Here is a 21,207-nt window from a genome sequence, read left to right on the forward strand (position 1 = left end):
GACTAAACGCCGTGCAAAACATGTCCAGCACATTCGAGCTATGTGATTGGCTTTTGTCTAATCCCCCTTGAGATCTATGGTGTTAAAAATAACTCGAGACGAATTACCTATGGAATAGGGTGTGTATAGGGGATGCCTTCTCTGTCCCCTTTATCCTCTTTTGATATATATATAAAAAACGACCTTAGAGCGAGGCAGGGGAGGGGAGGGACGGGTGTACTATCGCCTGCAAGGTTCCTTACCCTGCGAGTTAACTGCAAAGCCTGCTACTAGGGGTAGGGTGTTTTTTCAAAGCAAACCACGTTTATTTGTGTAGTAATTTCTCAGTCTCCTTCCCGGCTGGTCTTTGTCCCATCACGCAACGCCCTGCCCCAAAGGTGTGCAGGCGCAGGTCAGCTACGACAAAAACGTTTTAAAACCCTTCTTTCATGCAAAATTGACCCGGAACTGGATCGCCGGTGATCACCAACCGATCTTGTGCGTCATGTCGCAGACATATGCTTGGCACCATTTTCGCATGAAAGTTGTTTTCAATCATGTCGGAGAACACCGCTGACCGATAAAGATTACTAAGGCTTAGGACGATAGACCCTCGTTTTCAAATGTCTCAGCGCTCAATTTAAACAACCCTTTTCGAAAACTTCGACTTTGATCATTTTGGCGTGGACGAAAGGCCAAACTGTAAGGCAAAGTAGGCATCCGCAAGCAAACGTATTGAAACGCATTGGTGTAATCGAGGTGTAAGTAGTATACCTGAAACCGAATTCAATCAACCACTGAACACACACTGTTTAAGTAGTCGGCAACAATGCATTTTATCTTAGTCGGTGAATTTTCGAGCGCTGACACTTACTAGAACATCCAAGCATTTTTTTTGTTGTTGTTGTTCATATCAGAATAACTGTCCATTTTTTTCAGTTTTTGGCAGGTGCAAACCAAAGGCGTCATCTTGGCTACAAGTAAATTAAAGTTCTTAGTTTAAATCGTGGTTAAAATTGTCCAGGGAAATAATATCGCTTACTGCCCTCAAAAGCACGCACGGAGTCCAATTATGATTAACTGAAGCCTAGCTGAAATACTCGGCAAAAATTTTTCTTTTTCCGAATTTTATCCACTGCAGCACATGCTATTCTCCTTCTCTCTATCACTATCATTTTTTTCAACCGACATGGTGAAAATTTAGTTAAACTGTTTTTTTGCGTGCCAAAACCATCTGCTATGCATATACCTTATCACCAGCCAACTCAGTAAATACAGCTATTTCGGGAAAAGGTTGTCGGAAAAATGTGCACGCGACAATCCCGAAAGGTAATATGGGATATGATCAGTACACTGTTTCTGACGACTGCACCTGTCGAACCTACTTTTGTTGCTTTCCTTTAGCACTCGCAAACACATTTCCACGGCCTTTCGTACCAATTCTTTCAAATTTCTTTAAAGAACAGTGAACCTAAAACCACCCACAATGCCTTTCGGGATTGTCGCGTGTACTATTTCCGACAACCTTTCTCGAAATAGCTGTATATAGCTATGAACTAATTGGGTCTTACTGTGTTTTGATCGCACTTAGAGGCTATGCCACAAGAATATTGTTTTTTTTGTAAGTCAATTCTTTGCGGAAGTCATTATTTACTACCTTAACCCAACCTGTAGAGTCATGAAGAAGACATCAAACATATTTCATGAGCAAGCTCTAATAACCATAATGATATTTTTGGTAATACCTGCAGGCATAGTATTAAAACTTGAAAAGGTTGGCCCAACTTTTTCAAGTTTCAATCCATGTGCATCCTTGCAAACCGTTGCAAGAAGACGATAGGAAACTTATAGTGTCTTTACCTAAATATAGCCTTTGATATCAAAACTAGACCATTAGTTTTGGAATTCAATTGATGAAAAAAAAGTCTTAGCTTTTTAAAAAGACAGCAAATAGCGTGATATAGTAGCTCCTTTAAAACAAATCTGTCACAACTTGAAGGTACTAAACCTTACCAAAAAATTTGTATTTGGCTAATAACTATTAGTCATTCCTCGATGTCGCCAGGACCCTACTTTAAAGTGACTCTATACGTTGTCTCGGATAAGAGTATTTAATTATTTGTTGTAATTGATTCGTCTTTGATAAAGGCAATAGATGATATTTACTTAACAAATTCAGGTTTGGCGTGCTGCGTGCTCAGCATCTTAAAACTTGTGGATGTCTCACCTGTTTGTATTAGTCTGCCGACATGAACTCCTCAGTAAATGAACCGAGCTGCTCAAGTCAGCTAAATTCTACAGCAGGAAAGGTCGGGCAGACCTTTGCTTACTGCTTATTACTTGTCTTTTCTTTGGTCGGAAATTCCTCCCTTGGAATAATTGTGTACAGAACACAAGCTATGAGGAAACCGATAAATTATTTCGTTACAAACATGGCCATGTCCGACTTGCTGTATTCAATTTTCCTGTTTCCACTCAATACAGCCCTGTTATACACGGAACGGTCCTGGCTTGTTGGTGGTGGCTTTGGTCAAGCGTTGTGTAAATTTCCTCCTTTCTTATCCGACACGTCCACCATTGTTTCCATTCAGAGTCTGATTCTGATAGCAGTGGATCGACTTGGAGCTGTGTCCTTTCCCCTCCGTTCTCCACTCATCACGCCAAGACTGTGTCCCTTCTTCATTCTCGCCACATGGGTTATTGCCATGGCTTATCACTCACCATATTTATTTGTTTACAAACTGGTAGAATACCAAGGGAAGCTAACTTGTAAAATGCTTTGGAAAGAGACTTTTGGAGACTCGTTATCGCTTGCAAACTACTTCCTGGCAGGATTCATTGTATTCATTTACCTGTCAATCGTCTTACTGGCGATGCTGTACTCCAACATTCTTGTCAAACTGAGATCACAAGTGCATCCAGGTGAGCAGTCGACCAACGCCGAGGAACAACGTACGAGAAGAAGCGAAAGCGTACTAAAGATGGCCATTGCTATTGTTTTAGGTTTTGTGATATGCTGGGTGCCTTTCACTGTCACTTTGTTGCTTCATATGTTTGCATGGGACTTTTCAGTTCCTTGTAGCTCAGTAAACTACGTGAAATTCACAATGTTTTTAGCCTACGCAAATTGTGTTATAAATCCTCTTATCTGCTTCACTTTTAGTAGCAACTATCGTCAAGGTCTAAAAAGACTCATCCACTGTTTTAGCAGTGCTGCAGTGTTTCCAGCTTAAGATTATTGCTTAATTAAAAAGCAAGCTGAGAAGCGAGACTATGAGCAGCTAGAATGTGAGCAGCCCCTTGGGATGGATTGGTGTGAGTGAGTAAATCGAGCGAGGCCAACACTGAAAAAATGGCAAGAAAAAATTCCAGTCTCCTCTTGGCCCTTTCGCTCTCTCTAGAACTGCCGCCTCAACTAAACTGACCGAAAAGTTTCTAGCAGTCTACTGGGGGCTGGAACTTACCCCGCTTTAAGTATGCATGTTAAGCATTTTAGTAAAAATCCTCGGTGGACGAGGACAGTGTGGGTAGGGAAACAACAAGATTAAGGTGATCAGGCCAAGAATCAACCTCAAGTATCCGCTCGTTATATAGTAGGCCATCGCGTGTCAACAAATCGAACAAAGAGACGCGATTGATCACCCCCATGAAAAAATTAAGACACTGGAATTAAAATGACTGCACGTCTTTATAGTGACTTTGCTGTCCTAAATAAATACACAGAAATAAATGCTGAAATAAAACGCATCAAGAACTAATTCAAAAACCTAAGTACTTTCTTCCCCTTTTAATGCCCAGTCATTATCCTCCTAATTGGTCCACAGCCTATTCTCCAAATTTCTTCGGTGTACTGTAAATCCTCCTTTAAGCACTTCTGGGGGCTTATTCATTTCAAACACATTTGAGAAGGGGGAGCGTAATAAAGAAGTGGGGCTTATGTGAGAGGGGGGAGGGCTTATTCAATTTAGCAAAGAAGATGGTATCAGTTCTCCATAAAGAACTAGGCAAAGTGGAAAAGCTAAAGTACAAGAACCTGGAGGATATACAGCCGAGGATCAAAAACAAATCTGAGCTTCAAGCTGGTGAATAAACCATTCTGGATTCGTCCAAACGAATTTTAACAGTCGCAATAGGCTCCTGAGAGTCGTGAATAATAATAATATTAAGGGGAAGGGGAGGGGGGCTTGAAAAAGATGGGGGCTTATTAGCTTTCTTCCTCTGAAAAGGGGTGGGGGGTTGCTTATTAGAGGATTAACGCTTGCGTCGCAAGTGGAGGTTGGGTGCCCATGGGCCAGGGGGCTGCAACCGCAATACACCCCAAGGCAGAAGAACACCCACAGGCCTACCAACCCGCAACCCAGCCACGAGCCCCCCCGCGCCCAGCCCCTCACTATAGCACCCGTCACACTGAGGCCAGATGCCCAGTGGAAGTAAAATGAACCAACCTCTGAAAGAATAAATAACTAAATAAATAAATAAGAAAGAAAGCGGAGGGAGGGAGGGGAACCAAGAGAAACGCTACGCTACTGGAACGCCACGCCACGCCAAGAAAGCTTCGAGTACAACGCAAACACAACGTAGGCACGTGGCCTCCGCATGCGCCAAAGCGACATACCGCTGGACAGGAAACTGCCCCTATGCTCACGAACAATGGTAAACGCTACAAACGCAAACATAGTCACGCACAACGCTACGGACGACCAATGCGCTACCAAAGAATGCCCAAAACACCCGGGACCATAGCTCCTAGTCGTTAACTACATTAAATATGATTTAATAGTACTTAACGCCTGCGTCGTAAGTGGAGGTTGGGTGCCCATGGGCCAGAGGGCTGCAACCGCAATACACCCCAAGGCAGAAGAACACCCACAGGCCTACCAACCCGCAACCCAGTCACGAGCCCCCCCGCGCCAAGCCGAAGGGACCTCCGGGTAGGAAACCCGGAGCAAGGGGGCTCGGGGCTGCAGAGCCCCAGGCCCCGAGGGCCCAAACCTGGGGCACCCACCCCCACGGCAGCCCCAAAGGTAGTAGAGATACCTGCTATGCAGCAAGCTGTCTGGATACGTGGACGATTAAGCTAACTGGAGTGCGAATATAAATCTGGTAGGCATCACTAGACCACCGGCCTAGGGTCTTGATCAGATGATCCGGAACTCCCCGAGCAGCAGCTGTAGTTGCTGCCCCAATACGGAAGCTATGGCCTGAATAGGAGCCAGTATAGCCAGCTGAGTGCAAGATAGACTGAACTGTAGATGACAACTGTTGCCGAGTAAGAGGGCGACCGTCACTAAAAGTAAAGAGAGGACCCTCAGAAGAGCCACGCAGAGCCAAGAAGTTGCCCAAGGCATGGATGGAACACACCGGGCCCTCACCACGCCCCACATATATATCACAGCCCATGCGAAACGGATCAGTCTTAGAGCACTTGATATGAACTTTAAAACAGGTAGGATTCACCACGGAATCAGCTTGCAGGTCAGCAACAGTCATATGGATACTAGGCTGAAAAGCGGAATTCACCGTGAACTCCCCAGCTCGTAAGAAACCGAAGAAACCCAAACAGCATGCCGCCCACAGCATCACATGGTCTCTCGTGGAGAAGTCCAGACGATGTTGAATCGCCCGCAGATGATCCAGGGTGATAGGCAGGCGCCGGGGTGATACTGGACCTTGAACCCGCTTAATTCCCCTGAGCAAACGCTGTAAGCGAAGGCAGTTGACGAAAGGGTCCGACAAGCCATGGTCAACGTGTAGGGAACGTACTGCTGACAGGTATACTTTTATAGAGGCGTGGGTCAAGGTGTCGGCCAAGAGTGAAGCAAAGCGCATGAGAGTCTCCTCATCGGCAGGAGCGAAGGAGCCATCGCTGTTAAGGCGACCATCCCGGCGGCAAAAGTCAATATAGCGACGTTGAGCAGAGAGATAAACACGCCGAGTGGAGGGCGCGAGTCCCTGGGAGAGCAGAAACTGACACCTCTGGGTCAACACGTCTGGAGTGCAGCCAGCAGCGACTCGGGAATCACACAGGGAGTCAGGTCGGCTTGAGGTGCCAGGCGACGAAAACGCTGAAATTGAAAGCGTGAGAGGGAGTCAGCTACTGGATTGGCCAAGCCGCGAACTGACGACGTAGTAAACATAAATGAGTGGCGTATAGCCAGCAAGGATAGATGACGCAGCAACCCCATCAAGTGGTGGTCCCGTGAAGTGCCAGACTTAAGTACAGCCACCACTGACTCATTGTCGCACAGGAACTCGACCCTCCGAGAGACCCACTGAGAACCCCATAAGGCAGTGGCTACAACGATGGGGAAGAGCTCCTTGTACGCGATCGATAACGACCGTTGCTGCATAGACCAAGTGCCGCAAAACCACTTGGTGTTAAAAATAGCCCCATAGCCCAGCGAGCCTGCAGCATCCGACGAGACTTGGAAGTCCGGGACGGGCGCCCACGTGGGCATGCAAAAGAAACTGAGGCCATCCCAGGTTTGAAAAAGCTCCCGCCACCAGGTAAAGTCCCGACGGAATTCTTGGTTTAGCCTGATGGGGTGATCGTCCAGGCGGAAGGCACAAAGCAAGTCAATCATCCGACGAAGAAAAGTCCTCCCTTGTCGGGCAACCTTGCAGGCATGATGGAGGTGGCCAATCAAGGATTCCAACTCCCGCCTCTTACAAAAACGCTTGGTGGACCACTCTTCAAGTAAGGTAACAATCCGGTCTCTTTTCTCAGTGGGCAGGCGAGCCTGAAGCCTATCGGAGTCGAGTTCAATCCCGAGGACAGTTAAGCAAGTTGTTGGTCCCTCTACCTTGTCAGGATGAAGGGGGAGGCCAAGCCTCTCGCAAAGGCGAACACAGGTAAGTAAATAGAAGTGGCAGAGTGGGGATGACGGTGGACCAAGGGTAAAAAAGTCATCCAGGTAGTGGCGTAGGAAGTCCACACCATAATTATGAACCAAGATCCATTCAACCTGGTCCGCAATAGAAGTGAAAATAAATGGCGCTGAACGCAACCCAAACGGGAGAACCAGATCGACAAAGTACTTCCCACGCCAGTGCATCCCCAGCAAGGGGCGATCGTCGGGATGGATAGCCACATTCCGGTATGCACTGGCCACATCAAACTTAGCCATTAGTGTTCCGCGACCCCGCGCCATGATGCCCTCAATAACTGCATCGACTGAAACATACTGCACTGTGAAGGGAGGCTTGGGAATGCCATCGTTCACACTGTGCCCAACAGGAGAGGAGAGGTCAAGGATGAGACGCCATTTGCCTGGTTGATTGTCCTTGGGAATGACCCCAAATCGGCTGATATGTAGAGAAGGAAAAGGAGGGGCTGAAAAGGGGCCAGCCACCCTGCCAGAGGAAACTTCGGTCTGCAAGTAGGAGTCGATCACAAATGGGTGCTCGAAGGAGGAACGCATGTTCGAAGAAGCGGACTTAAGATTGACCATGGACGACTCAAAGCCAATGCGAAAACCCTCACGTAATCCGGACAACACATAGGCCACTGCTGCCCGGTCAGGATGATGCTGCAGCTCTGTCTGAAATTGATCCAGCCGTAGTGGAGAGACCTGGGAGGCTAGGGCTAATGGCGAGAAAGAATGAACAGAAACTGCAACGCTGGGTATACTAACTGGAACTGTAACAGAACAAGATGACTTGACCGAGGAACGCAGATCACGCTGCCCCACTGAAAACGCAACAAAACTATTTACACTATGTACACAAGCCTCACCGGGCGTAACCGCCCATTCAGTACCGTCCCCCTCTCCCCCCGGGTTGGGGAGATCGGGATCGTGCGCCAGAGGAGTTGGGAAATGGACAATTGATCTGGGAGTGTTCACCCTCACAGTTACTGCAGCGGTGTCGATATTTGCATCTACCAAAGGGCCAGCGGCACTGCCCATCGTTCCATGAATGGCAAAACGGAAGGACCAGGCTGGTGTAACGGGAGGCGGCAGGAAGTGGAGCTGATGCCGTGGAAGAAGACGGCCGCGGTGGCGAGGGTGAGGCCACGGCTGGAGACCTTAAGTGAAAGTTGTATAGGTCTAAGTTCATCCTTGACCAGTCACTGAGGCCAGAGGCAGCTGCATCCTTTCTGAACGCCAGGTCATACTCTAACCAGGCTGCACTAGAAAAATAACGAGCCGTTTGAATGATAAGCAGCTTATACTTGGAGAGATCGGGCCAACGATGAGGGTGAGCCGCGCACAGCACCATCTGAAAAATAGTAAAGGCTTCCGTCCAAGTCAAAATGTCTTTTATTTCCACTTGCCTGCGTTTTGACGAGGACACCACGAGCTTACCATCGAGGAACGTTTGCGGCTCCTGCTCCACGGCGCGGAGGTTCACGGACAACAAATCTGCCAACTCGACAAACTGGCCACCTACAATTTTTGACACCAGTTTTGAAGGAATAGGGGCATGCCCCGGACCAACGATAAAAACCTTCTCAGACTTGGGAGATGCCAACGAAGACTCAAGGCTTGGAAGACCGCTAGTAACGCCGGGCGATGCGAAAGTGGAGGGAGTAGGTGCTACGGGGCGGGCCGAGCTCGAGACGGTAATGGCCGGCACTGGCGTAAACGTAGGAACAAACGCGGGAAGGGTAGACGTACCTGAAGCCACCGAAGAAACACCGACACTTGTACTCGCACTCGAAACAGACGCTGAAGAAAATAAAGGTTGTGGAGCCCCGCTAGCAGGAACGCCTGGAACGGAGGAAGAAGCCTGCGAGGAGGCGTTTCTCTGGATAGATGAAATAATGGCGGGAATGGAGTTTCCGATTGCCCGTACCACAGCCTCGGTGAGGGAGTCAGCCAACTGAGGCGACCAAGAACTAGAAGCCGTACTCGACGCAGGACTTTCAGACGTTGCCGTAGATGGAAGGGAGTCTTCGGTTGGAAGGCCCGCCGATAAGCTGTTGTTGGTCGAGCGAGATGGGCGCGGCATTACAGAAGACAACCAAAAACTCTCCAGCAGAGGACGAACCACAACAGGAACAACGACGAACAACGATAACGAAAAACCACTTCGACCGGAAAAAACTTTGACAGAACCAAGAGAAAACGCTATGCTACTCGAACTGAGAAACCAAGCTAACCAAAACTGGGGCAGAACCAAGAGAAACGATACGCTACTGGAACGCCACGCCACGCCAAGAAAGCTTCGAGTACAACGCAAACACAACGTAGGCACGTGGCCTCCGCATGCGCCAAAGCGACATACCGCTGGACAGGAAACTGCCCCTATGCTCACGAACAATGGTAAACGCTACAAACGCAAACATAGTCACGCACAACGCTACAGACGACCAATGCGCTACCAAAGAATGCCCAAAACACCCGGGACCATAGCTCCTAGTCGTTAACTACATTAAATATGATTTAATAGTATTTTACGGTATGTTTCCAAGTTTAAGCGCGACTCAAATCCCTAAAAATATACTGTAAAAATTACCTCTCATACCGAGAATAGCAAAGGAATAGGGTCTAGCGTTTACATCACAGAGGTGTCATTTAATGTGCATGGGGACTAAACGAACTGTCTGCAAGGTGGAGATGATCGTCCAGGACAGTAGCCTGCGTCGCAAGCGTTTCCGTTTGGTTTCGGAGCAAAGAAAGACCGAGGAACGGGATTCTCGGCTTTGGCCGTGCGAGAAATGAAACGAGCGCCATTTTGACTCTCCTTCCCCGTTCGTTGCTCCTAAACCACACGGAAACGCTTGCTCCGCAGGCTACCACGACAGGGGCGTAGCTAGGGGGGATCTGGGTTGCCACGGACCTCCCCTTTGAGCAAGGCGTACTTTATTTCAATAAAAACGCTGAAAACTGAACATAAACAAAAGTTCACGCAAAAATCTTTAAATTCACTGTCTTTGAATGATGATATCTCGCTCATATGATGTCCAAAGTTTTCGCAAAAATCATCGTCTGAAAGGCCACTTTCAATGCACTTGGTTGAATAAAGACTCGGTATCAAAGTGTTTTCGGCAGCAATTCTTGAATGGACCAAAATGTGGTTAACAGCAGAGCTCAACTCGCGCGCGAAGCGCGCGCGTGCGGAGCCCGATAGCTAAGTAAATCTACCCATCCCAGAAAATTTGGTAATCACGTGACCGTACACCGCCTGAGCGACCGATCGACCGTCCGTCCGCACCACAGGCATACCGATGTAAAATAACTCAATCAACAGGTAGGGCAACCCAAATGCAACTCTAAGTTATTTTGGCGGGAAGTCGCATTGCCACCCGCGTCTCGTAAAGCAGAGACAACTAAAGAGTCAATAAAGACGAAAACGGAAAGCGGAAATTGTTTCTTTATACATGAGGTCTATAAAGTATTAAGCTTAGGTTAATTGCAAGTTCTAAAAAGTTCTAAGTGTCTCAAGACATGGTTTCGTCCTCTGAACCGAGCGTAAATTAAACACTAGACTTGAGATCTATAAAGCATTTCAGGATCGCTTGACTTTTCTAAATCGACATATAGTTTAGATTAGCTAGAATCTTTCGATTTTGTGAAATTTGTTGAGAATATAGGACTGCCGGCCATTTAGTGTTTTCAACGCCTTGAGCGGTTACCGGCCATATAGCCACAGCGTTTTCTAAAATATAGAGACAAGCTGTCAACAAAACAAAAAAAGTTCAGATAAAGTAGAGATACCGTGTGGTACAAGTTTTCAATTTTTACGATTTTTCCAGCGATCCGCAAAAATAATTTCAGACCCCAAAAATTAACGAACACATTTTTCCCGCAAAAATTTACTCCAGAGTATTAAGTATACTCTTACTAAAATTTACTACACAAAAATACAGCACTAAGAAATCGTGTCTGTTCAATTACAACTCGCCTCTTCAATTCAGAAACAAAACGGTATACAATGAATTGGTTTTACATAGTGTAGGAATACCGTAGTACCGTTTGAAAATCTGTATTTCTATTACACCCTGATTGCACGTACTTAACAAGAACGAAAATATTATCAATGCTGGGTACTGGGTACTTTTTGAAAATTAATTCTCAGTAAGAAAAACCAATGTGTCCTAGTGTCGTGAATGCCGTACGGCTGTTCTTCACGATATCACAGTTTTAAGCAAAAACAGGGTTTATTTCACAGCTTCAATCCTCACAGTACAATAGCACGCTCACACACTACACGAAATCGTGACTTTCTTGAATCTATAAGCTTTAGTTTTTAATCCGATCTGACAGCAAGTTCTCTTTCGCTCAGTTATGTTGTTAATTCAATTGAATACTTCTAATGTTTAACCTCGCAATCAGTAAAATCTGACAGACGAGGGAAACTATTAACATAATCACAAAGTTTTTAAAAAGGGGTAAAATCACACCATCTCACAATCACGCTACACCCTTGCTTCATAACACCTAGTTGCAAAAATTAGTTTCCGCGAAACAGAAAAAATACCCAATCCCCAGAAATAAACAACCGCAAAAATTTCGTGCCACACGGTACACCCACCTAGATTGCTTTGTATCGACCATCAATTATCATTTTCATTTATTTATAGTTTCAGTTTAAACAGTTTAATGAGACCCGTGGGTTGGGGTGGTGTCCAGTATGGGAATGGGTTTAGCAGGGTTACTTCCTTTCATACGCTGTCAGCTGTCTGTTGTGGTAAACTTCTCGTTTTCATACAATACATAATTTCTCTCTAGTCTAGGTTTTATGGCAGCCCAGTATACACCTTCTGGTGTCTAGTTTCTTATTATTATGCAATGAATGCGTTCTTTACATTCCGTACGCAAAAACAAATCACAAAAACGCATGTACCGTGTATGTACACGGTTCAAAGGAGATCTGTTGGGAGCCCAGGGAAGGGGGCGACTCCCATATGAAAATGGATGGAATATTCGTCGCTTCGCTTAGGATTGATCATGACGGAAACCAATATGATATGTTTATCCATAGAGGTTAATTATTGTGGATTGTGGGTAAAGAAATAACTATGTAAAACAACCAAATGCCCTCATACTATGTTGAGTCAAATAACGACCCAGTCCCACCCAGATTGGTTTCCTACAGTATAATGAATATTTCAATTTTCCGACGATCATCTTCGTCTCTGTTATTTCGGATTTCCTCCTTCCCCAGGAGGGAAAGGTTTGAAAGAAGGGTCATCTTTGGTAAGTATTGAGTTAGAAAAATGGAAATATGAAATCATGCTTTTTTCAAGTCTAACCCAAAGAAATATTTCGATAAATGTGAATTCGAAGAGGTCATGGTCCCCCATGTTGTCTGCCGTTTTGGATGACGGCACAGGTTTACCAGTAGCTTTGGTAAACGGACCCAAAAAAATATGGCTGTGAATCGAAGAAGTGGAGGAAAACGCCCTGGTTTAGTAATTTTTCACAATTAAAAGACAGTGAATTTACAGTGAAGAGAGCAGTTCAAAACGTTGCAGCCTTCTAATTTAGGTATGTGAAAGGGGTACCATTTGTCAATAAAAGGGTATACAAAGGGGATTCATTTTCTCTCAAAAATGGTATACGTGGTATATGAAAGGTTAAATCTTTTGACTTCGGAGCGGAGCGTCCCCGTATAAAACTTTGTTGAGTGCTTCCCCGGGGGAATTAATCAGTCCGCTTACGGACCGTTAGTCGATATCAAGAAGGTATTGTCTCTTTCCAAGACAAAGCTGAATTACTTGAATACAAGTTGTGTATCCAGCTCTTATCTTTACTAAAATAACTGCTTTTCATGACTAAAAACGCTCTCTTATTGCAATATACTGAACAAACAGAACCCTTCTCGTTTATTAATAGCTGGTTTTCCTTGTGACACTTTGTTTTTGCGAATGGGAGTTATTCGTATTATGAACTAATTAATTTTCCGATCTGTTGAGTCTGGTTTTTCTTGTTTTGAATTAATTTTTACTATTCGTAGAAATCGCATTCAAATTTTATACGATCATCTGAGTCAAAGACGGTAAAAACGACATCCGAAAATAAAATAACTAAAATGGCGTTGTCGTTTAAAGTATTGTAATTGGGTGTGCACAGTGTCGCTTTCTGTATGGTAGTCAACATCTTGCGTCAAAACTTCAGGTGTGAATGGACTATGTATAATTTAGACCATGGAACTAATTTTTGTGGTAGCTTTCTTTTGCGGGAACAGTTTTTACGCCGGATCAATCCGCGAGAATTAATTACCGCACGTAGTAACATCATAAGTGAATGACAGAAAGTCTTGAAAATTGCGTGGCTTTTGAATAATTTTGAGCTGTTTTCAAAGTCTCGCAAACCTTTTCGATGTGTCAAATTTCCCTGTGTTTTTTTGCCTTGACCAGTCCGACTCCTAACGAAGTCTCAGATTTCGCCAGTTTCCACCCTTGTCCCTTAACAGTGCTATGGATTATTTCAATAGGGGAAGGTTTTGAAGTTTTAATAGAAGTCGAGGAACCAACTCAATTCAGTCACTTAACTAAATAATTTATTCGTTTCATTTAATACTGCAAAGAGGACTTGCGTCATTGGGTGTTTTGTTAACAAAAAAATATTGCTTTTCATCACTTACAAACCTATTACTAAATTAATTATGGACATGGTAGTTTGTAGTTATCTTCATTTAACAGCATTATAATATTCAGCGAGGCGCAGCTGCGCGCAGGCCAGGTTAAATTCAGATAAAAGCAATTGTGGGCGAATTAGAAAGTTAAAAGAAGACATCGCTAATTGCAATTCTAAATTTAGCAGACCTGGCAGAACATGCCCTGTAACCAGGAGAAATGTTGCTACAACGAAACAGATGAACGGTACCTCTAAACTTTGTCTTGAAGGCCGCGGTTTGACGAAGACTGAGTCTATTATCATGATAAAATGTCATGTGATTTTGGCCGTCGCAGCCCTTTTTGGCAGCTACCTCACGCTCTGGGCGTTCCACAAATTTCACAGTCTTCGAACTGCGTCAAACGTAATCTTGGCGAGTTTGTCCATTGCTGATGGATTGCTGGCCATCCCGTCCGTCCTAGACATCATTCATTTCGCCGTTGAACGCAGTCAGTTGTTTAACAAAACTTAAGAACACAATGCGTGATAACTAGTTTCATTTCCTTAACTCTATACCACGCAATTTTGACATGCTATCAATGAATTTGCGAAGAAATTTAGAGTTTGACGTTTTAGAACGTAGCAATTAAGGCCGGTTGTCTAACATTAACCTGCATATTTTTATCAATAGTTGCTATCGTTATCTAATATCCTTTGATCATATACAGAGTTGAGTTCAACTGGCCATAGCTGACCACTGAATATTTATATAGTTTGATTGTGATAAGAAAAGGAACAACAGTTGTATAAGAAAGTGTTTCGCAATGTATATCTGCGTTCGACTTTAGGGGAACGCAACTCCTCTTCTTGGGAGACCTGTGGTACTTAGTCATCCTGGGGTAGCCAGGGTGACCTTTTCGTCAAGATTTTTCTTCGTTCGTCTGCATTTTCGATCCGTGTACTCGTATATAATGCTTAATCGACGTCTGATATCTTGCTAAGCAATTCAAGTTTTATTGGCCTACGCGAAATGAATGAAGGCGAACCGTTCGCTCAATGGATGGGCAATTTTGTATACCGTAAATGATCTTATGGACGCCCGGGACGTCTGCTTAATTTTGAAACCCAAGCGGGGGTGTTTGATTAACAGGAGGCGTTTAATAGAGAGAGGCGCTTATTCTTATAACTGTAACAAACGCCACAAAACTAAAATGTTTTCGGCGAATATATCACCACGAAATATAAATAGCAGACTATCCAGCCATCGGCATTAATACTTCTACACCCCTAGTTTAAGGTGCCTGAACACAGTTTTGGTAGTTTGTGAGTATAGGTCATTTGCCAAATCATGGCAAGACAAAGGTCGCAGTCACAAGCTGAAACGTGGCAAGTGAAAAATATACTGATGAAAGATTTTGACTGACAGGTAAAATTTGGCGTTTTCGTAGTTTCCATAGCAATATGAACGATTGAATACAACCTTAAAATGTCACTTTTGCTCAGTTTACATAAAATTCGTTCATACGATTTCCCTATAAACTTGCACACCGCTTACTATAATTAATCATTACCATTTGAAACTTGTATGACCAAATTTTAACAGAGGGGTTTTTATACCCTGATTTTTGAAAACCGGGTCAGCAAAAATATCAACTCATTCTACTACTTGGTAATTTAAAACAACAAAACTCATTCAAAGGCCAATTAACAGCCTTTATCTGACGCCGGGCAGTAAGTTAATGGTCCCTAGAAGCATTCCAACGAGTCCAAATTTAAAATGTCGCAAATTTTAGAACATTTATTCAGTAAACGTACTTCGCGAAGTTTCAAACCGGTGTCATTTCAGTCTAGAAATTTTTAAGTTGAGAAAGAGTGCCTGGTTAAGGCTTACAGAACAACTTAAATAGTAAGCAAAACATTACTTTTTTCGCGGTCCGATAAACAACAAGATTCCGCATGGAATAGACAACAAACTGAATGAAACATAGTGCACAAATTATCACCTTCTCATCTGCAAAAACCGGCCTATGGTGAAATGCCATTAGAGCCCGCTGAAACTAGACCTAAAAGCGTCTATTAGAGCAGGGGACGTTTATTAAAGAGGGTCTTCTGATACACACTTTATTTGAGAGTGGACGTCTCATTAACTGTATTTTGAGGAATCTAATTTTGTGATCAGTTGTGTTCGGTTTTCGTATTGGGAATTGATTTTAGCGTTTCTTAGAAATTGCATCCAAACTTCATCTGTTTATCTCAGTCGAAAGACTAAAATGCCGTCGTTGTTTTAAGTCATTACAGTGGTGTATGTACTAAATCTTCTTCTGCAATCTTTGAGCGTTATTTATATGTGTATAGCTATATTATCTTTTGTTCGACCGTGGAGTTGATATTTGCGCAGGATTTTCCATCTTTGGAGGAACCTTTTTTTTTTCCGCTGGCCTGGTATCGTAAGTGCCGTATCGTATTTTTAGCGTTTGGATGAAAGGAACTCTCGAAAACTGTGGGTTTGAAACATTCTGAGTTGCTTTCGTCTAGCAAACTATTGTGATGAGTCTTGAAGTCACGTTTTCCCTTTTTTTCGGTCGGGGATTTGAACTTTTTGCCTCCCAGTCTCCGTTTTTTACCATTTTCTACCCCAACAGTTAAAGGGGAAAGCTTGGAATTTTAGATCAGTTGAGTATTTTCCTTATCCGCTTGCTCGATTCAGTCACTACTTTAATTATTTGTTTCATTCTTTTTTGAGTTAATTCTCAGCACTGCCTTAATACCTGATAAAGAACGGCTTTTGGCTCCGGTTTTTGCCCGGGAAACGTTTCGTTAAGAACACGTTACAAAGTCGCTTCCATCTCCTCAATATGCAGATTGCCACTGACAGGTACTTTTCATTTCCATAAGGCCAGTTGTAAGATTACCTCTTTCCAAGAGACATGCTTTTGTCATTTCTTAATTACCTGCCTTTCTGCGCTGTCTGATAATACTGAATTATTCATTTCACAATTTTAAACCATGTCAGTTATATAATTGTTTAATAAAAAGAAAAAACACCCCGAGTATATATAACCAGAATATATGTAGCCTAAGTATCGATCGTTACAAAACTGAATAATAGTGGTATGTTATATATCAATTGTAGAGTCTACCTTAAGTTCTGACTGAGTCGCGCCAGTGTCTCAACCATATATACTTCATAGCAGGCACAATTTTCCTCCAATGAGCCAAACACAGATGAATGATTCTGATCGAAACCGTCCCTTGCAGAAAAAAACAAGGATTATCCTACTGTTGAACGTTGATGTGATCACAACAGTCGCCGCTTTGCTCGGCTGCTATTTGGTGCTCAGATCATTTCACAAATTCCACAATCTGCGAACAGCGTCCAACATCATTCTGGTGAGTTTGTCTACCGCTGACGGTTTACTGGCGATTCCGAGCGTTCTCGACATCATTTATTTAAGCTTAAAGTATGATGCTAATCATTGCTTTCGTATTCCTGTTCTTCAAAGAGTAATTGGAACTTTCACGTTCTTTCTCGTTTCGGTCATCATTCTTCATCTTGCTTTAATGAGTGTTGATCGTTTCATCGCCATCAAGTTCGCCTTAAGATACCACACTATAGTGACCAATCGCCGAGCAAAGATCGTCTCCATCGCCCTTTGGCTGTGGGCTCTGGTCGTCACGATAACTTCCAGAGAGTTTCACAAATTGATGAGTCCATACCAGGAATACAGTAAAATTTGCGAAGAGCGCCTCAAACGCCTGAACACAGGGAATCAGCCGAGCGAAGAGCACCCCAACCGCCCGAACAAAGGGTATCAGCCGAGCAAAGAGCATGTTGCATTCCCAGCTGTGTCAGTGTTTCTTGTTCCCCTGTTGATCATTATGTGCTCGTACGTCTACATATTCGTCGTATCCTACCAGCACAGAAAACGTGTCAGAGAACAGAGCGACCTTACAGGAATGCCCACCATCAAGCATCAATTGAAAGGCGCCCACACTCTCGCCATTGTTGTAGCGGTATGTCTACTCAGTATCATCCCTATCCTGGTTGTGACATCCCTCCGCGTTTTCTATAAAAAATCACTCGGAGGCCACCGCCATCAAAAGCTACTGCAGCATATTGTTTATAACGTGGCCGTGTTTTTGAATGCCATATGCAACCCTCTTATCTACGGATGGAAAAATGAGGAATTCAGAAACGCTTTTCGCAACCTTCTGCGGCGCAACTAAGTAAATAGTCTTCTTTCATCGTCATCAGCTTAACGGGACTATATAGTTTCAGTTTTTTGTGCATGCATGATAAAGGTAGTTTAGTGGAAAGTTTGTTTTTGACATCAATCAGCCTTGCACTCTCTATAAGAAAATATGATTTAAAAGTTTTTGCGTCTCCTACTATTGTTTATGACTTAGTTAGACTGCCGAAGATATTAGGTCGTTTTTTTTTTTCTTTTCTAATGCAAAACATTGTGTTCGCTTAATAATTTCAATTTTGTTAAAAGATCCCTTTTTGTGAAGGTTTGAACCCAGGAGTCCATTCATAAGTAGGTTGAGTATTATCGTGCGGGTGAACGTAGTCCTGAATAGGACTGTTGTTGACAGTGACTGCCGCTAATCTACAATCTGTGCGGTACTGAGTAATCTTTAGAGTCAAAGTGAATTGTACGTATCACATCACTTTTTCCTAAGTAAAATAATCTGAGGGTTGTTTCCTGACCACGTGCCACTTACGCCCCTCTCTGAGCTCTACTTTAGCACGGGATGCTGGAGAAAAAAATCACATTGTGATAATGCAATTTGGTTATAACAAAAGCGAAATAAATCTATGTAAACTATGGTTAACGCCACAAAATAATAAAAGTTTAAAAAAATGAATTTCAAGCCTTTCAGTCTTTTAGAGTCCATAAAATATAACTTAGATACCGACAAGCAAGCTACAAAAACACATGGACCGGGTACAGTCGATGATCCGAAGATTAGGGGGCTTAAGCAAAGACGTTTTTGAGCGACGCCGGTCAACCGGAAGTAAACGTTTTGCATTCTTGGGTGGTGGTTTTCCACGACGAGTAATAATAATAATAATAATAATAATAATAATAATAATAATAAAAATAACTTTATTCATAGATTCAAAAAAATAGACTATTTACAGATTCAAGAATATGAATATTAAAATATATACCCTATGTACATTCTTCTTGTGTACGAAAGGGAATTGTAATAAAATTGTAATAATAATAATAATAATAATTTTATTTCATCCCAATGATAAATATAATCATTATTAAATTTTACTATTTACAGATTCAAGAATATGAAATATTAAAATATATACCCTATGTACATTCTTCTTGTGTACGAAAGAGAATTGTCGTAAAATGACTATCTAAAGACTACTAATAACAATTATAAAAAGCATCAAAAAGTTAATAAAAAAAAATAAAAACTATTTAAAAATAATAATTCAAAGTGGACAATAATAATAATAATAATAATGTAATAACTTATATAGCGCTAATTTACATTTGCTAATCAATAGCGCTTTACAAAATAAAAATATATATATTAAAAACATTGGTGTTTAAATAGGAACTGGTGACATAAACTGCCCGGGACTATAACGTGAAACATAACATAATATATTTTAAAAATGAGAAAGCACAACGCTCATTTATTAGTCCATTGTTGTTTGTATAGGCAGCTGGTCGACATTAAAAGCGTATTGTGTATTTCCAAGACAAAACTAGAGTAGCTGAATACAAATTATGTAACCAGTCCTTATATTTATTAAAACATCTGCTTTTAATGTCTCAAACCCTTCACTTATTGCGATCTACTGAATAAACAAAACCTTCGTCGTTAAAAAATTGCATTTGTCCCTTTGGCACGAAATTTTGGCAGTAGTTTAATTTTGTGGGGAACAGTTTTAAATTGTTTCGATAGGTCAGGACCTTTTTTTTCTTTTCCTTGGGAATTAATTTTGCGATCCTTAGAAGTTGCATTCAAACTTCCTGTGTTTATCTGAGTCAAAGTACAGACAATTAAACAACATCCGAATGTTAAACAAAACTGCCGTTGTCGTTTTAAATAACACAACGAAATATTGTGGGTGGACAGAGTCGCTTTCTGTATCACAGTCAACAGTCACCAACAAAATTTTATGTTTCGCATCAAAACTATTTATTATTGCTGATAAGTTTTATTCGAAGGATTTTCATTTATTTTTTTAATTTTACATCTTTTCACGGAATTTTTTATTTGGGGGAACTTAATTTTGTGTCACCCCGAAAGAAAATTTGCAAAACTAGTTAGTAATAATTAATTCGTCTTTAGATGATATTTACTTAACAAATTCAATTTTGGCGTGCTTTTGAATCAGCATCTTAAAACTTGTGGATGTCTCACCTGTTTGTATTAATCTGCTGATATGAACTCCACAGTAAATGAACCGGGCTGCTCAAGTCAGCTAAATTCTACAGCAGGAAAGGTCGGGCAGACCTTTGCTTACTGCTTAATACTTGTCTTTTCTTTGGTCGGGAATTCCTCCCTTGGAATAATTGTGTACAGAACACAAGCTATGAGGAAACCGATAAATTATTTCGTTACAAACATGGCCATGTCCGACTTGCTGTATTCAATTTTCCTGTTTCCACGCAATACAGCGCTGTTATACACGGAACGGTCCTGGCTTGTTGGTGGTGGCTTTGGTCAAGCGTTGTGTAAATTTTCTCCTTTCCTATCCGACACGTCCACAACTGTTTCCGTTCAGAGTCTGATTCTGATAGCAGTGGATCGATTTGGCGCTGTGTTCTTTCCCCTTCGTTCTCCACTCATCACGCTACGACTGTGTCCCTTCTTCATTCTCGCCACATGGGTTATCGCCATGGCTTATCACTCACCATATTTATTTGTCTACAAACTGGTAGAATACCAAGGGAAGCTAACTTGTAAAATGCTTTGGAAAGAGACTTTTGGAGACTCGTTATCGCTTGCAAACTACTTCCTGGCAGGATTCATTGTATTCATTTACCTGCCAATCGTCTTGCTGGCGATGCTGTACTCCAACATTCTTTTCAAACTGAGATCACAAGTGCATCCAGGTGAGCAGTCGACCAACGCCGAGGAACAACGCACGCGAAGAAACGAAAGCGTACTAAAGATGGCCATTGCTATTGTTTTAGGTTTTGTGATATGCTGGGTGCCTGTCACTGTCACTTTTTTGCTTCATATGTTTGCATGGGACTTTTCAGTTTCTTGTAGCGCAGTAGACTACGTGACATTCACAATTTTTTTAGCCTACACAAATTGTGTTATAAATCCTCTTCTCTACTTCACTTTTAGTAGCAACTATCGTCAAGGTCTGAAAAGACTCATCCACTGTTTTAGCAGTGCTGCAGTGTTTCCAGCTTAAGATTATTGCTTAATTGAAAAGCAAGCTGAGAAGCGAGACTATGAGCAGCTAGAATGTGAGCAGCCCCTTGAGATGGTCGTGGGAATGAGTAAATCGAGCGAGGCCAACACTGAAAAAAATAGCAAGAAAAAAAGCCAGTCTCCTTATGGCCCTTTCACTCTCTATAGACTTGTCGCCTCAACTAAACTGACCGAAAAGTTTCTAGCAGTCTACTAGGGACTGGAACTTATCCCGGTTTAAGTAGCATGTTAAGCATTTTAGTCAAGCTATTAAAATCCTCGGCGGACGAGGACAGTGTGGGTAGGGAAACAACAAGAT

At 42.7% G+C, this 21,207-nt stretch overlaps 3 protein-coding genes across 3 annotated transcripts; all 3 read left to right on the forward strand.

Annotated features, from left to right (window-relative positions):
• The first annotated feature begins 2,228 nt into the window (after window positions 1–2,228).
• Window positions 2,229–3,212, forward strand: LOC140938127 (RYamide receptor-like). The gene has a single exon (XM_073387655.1). The coding sequence runs from the start codon at window positions 2,229–2,231 to the stop codon at window positions 3,210–3,212; it is 984 nt and encodes a 327-aa protein (XP_073243756.1).
• Window positions 3,213–16,709: 13,497 nt separating this feature from the next.
• LOC140938129 (adenosine receptor A2b-like) lies at window positions 16,710–17,711 on the forward strand. The gene has a single exon (XM_073387656.1). It carries the CDS (start codon window positions 16,710–16,712, stop codon window positions 17,709–17,711), a length of 1,002 nt encoding a protein of 333 aa, XP_073243757.1.
• A 2,194-nt stretch (window positions 17,712–19,905) lies between these two features.
• Window positions 19,906–20,889, forward strand: LOC140938130 (RYamide receptor-like). The gene has a single exon (XM_073387657.1). The coding sequence runs from the start codon at window positions 19,906–19,908 to the stop codon at window positions 20,887–20,889; it is 984 nt and encodes a 327-aa protein (XP_073243758.1).
• Window positions 20,890–21,207: the final 318 nt, after the last annotated feature.

Source organism: Porites lutea, chromosome 5 (genome assembly GCF_958299795.1).
Source record: "Porites lutea chromosome 5, jaPorLute2.1, whole genome shotgun sequence".
Lineage (NCBI taxonomy): Eukaryota > Metazoa > Cnidaria > Anthozoa > Scleractinia > Poritidae > Porites > Porites lutea.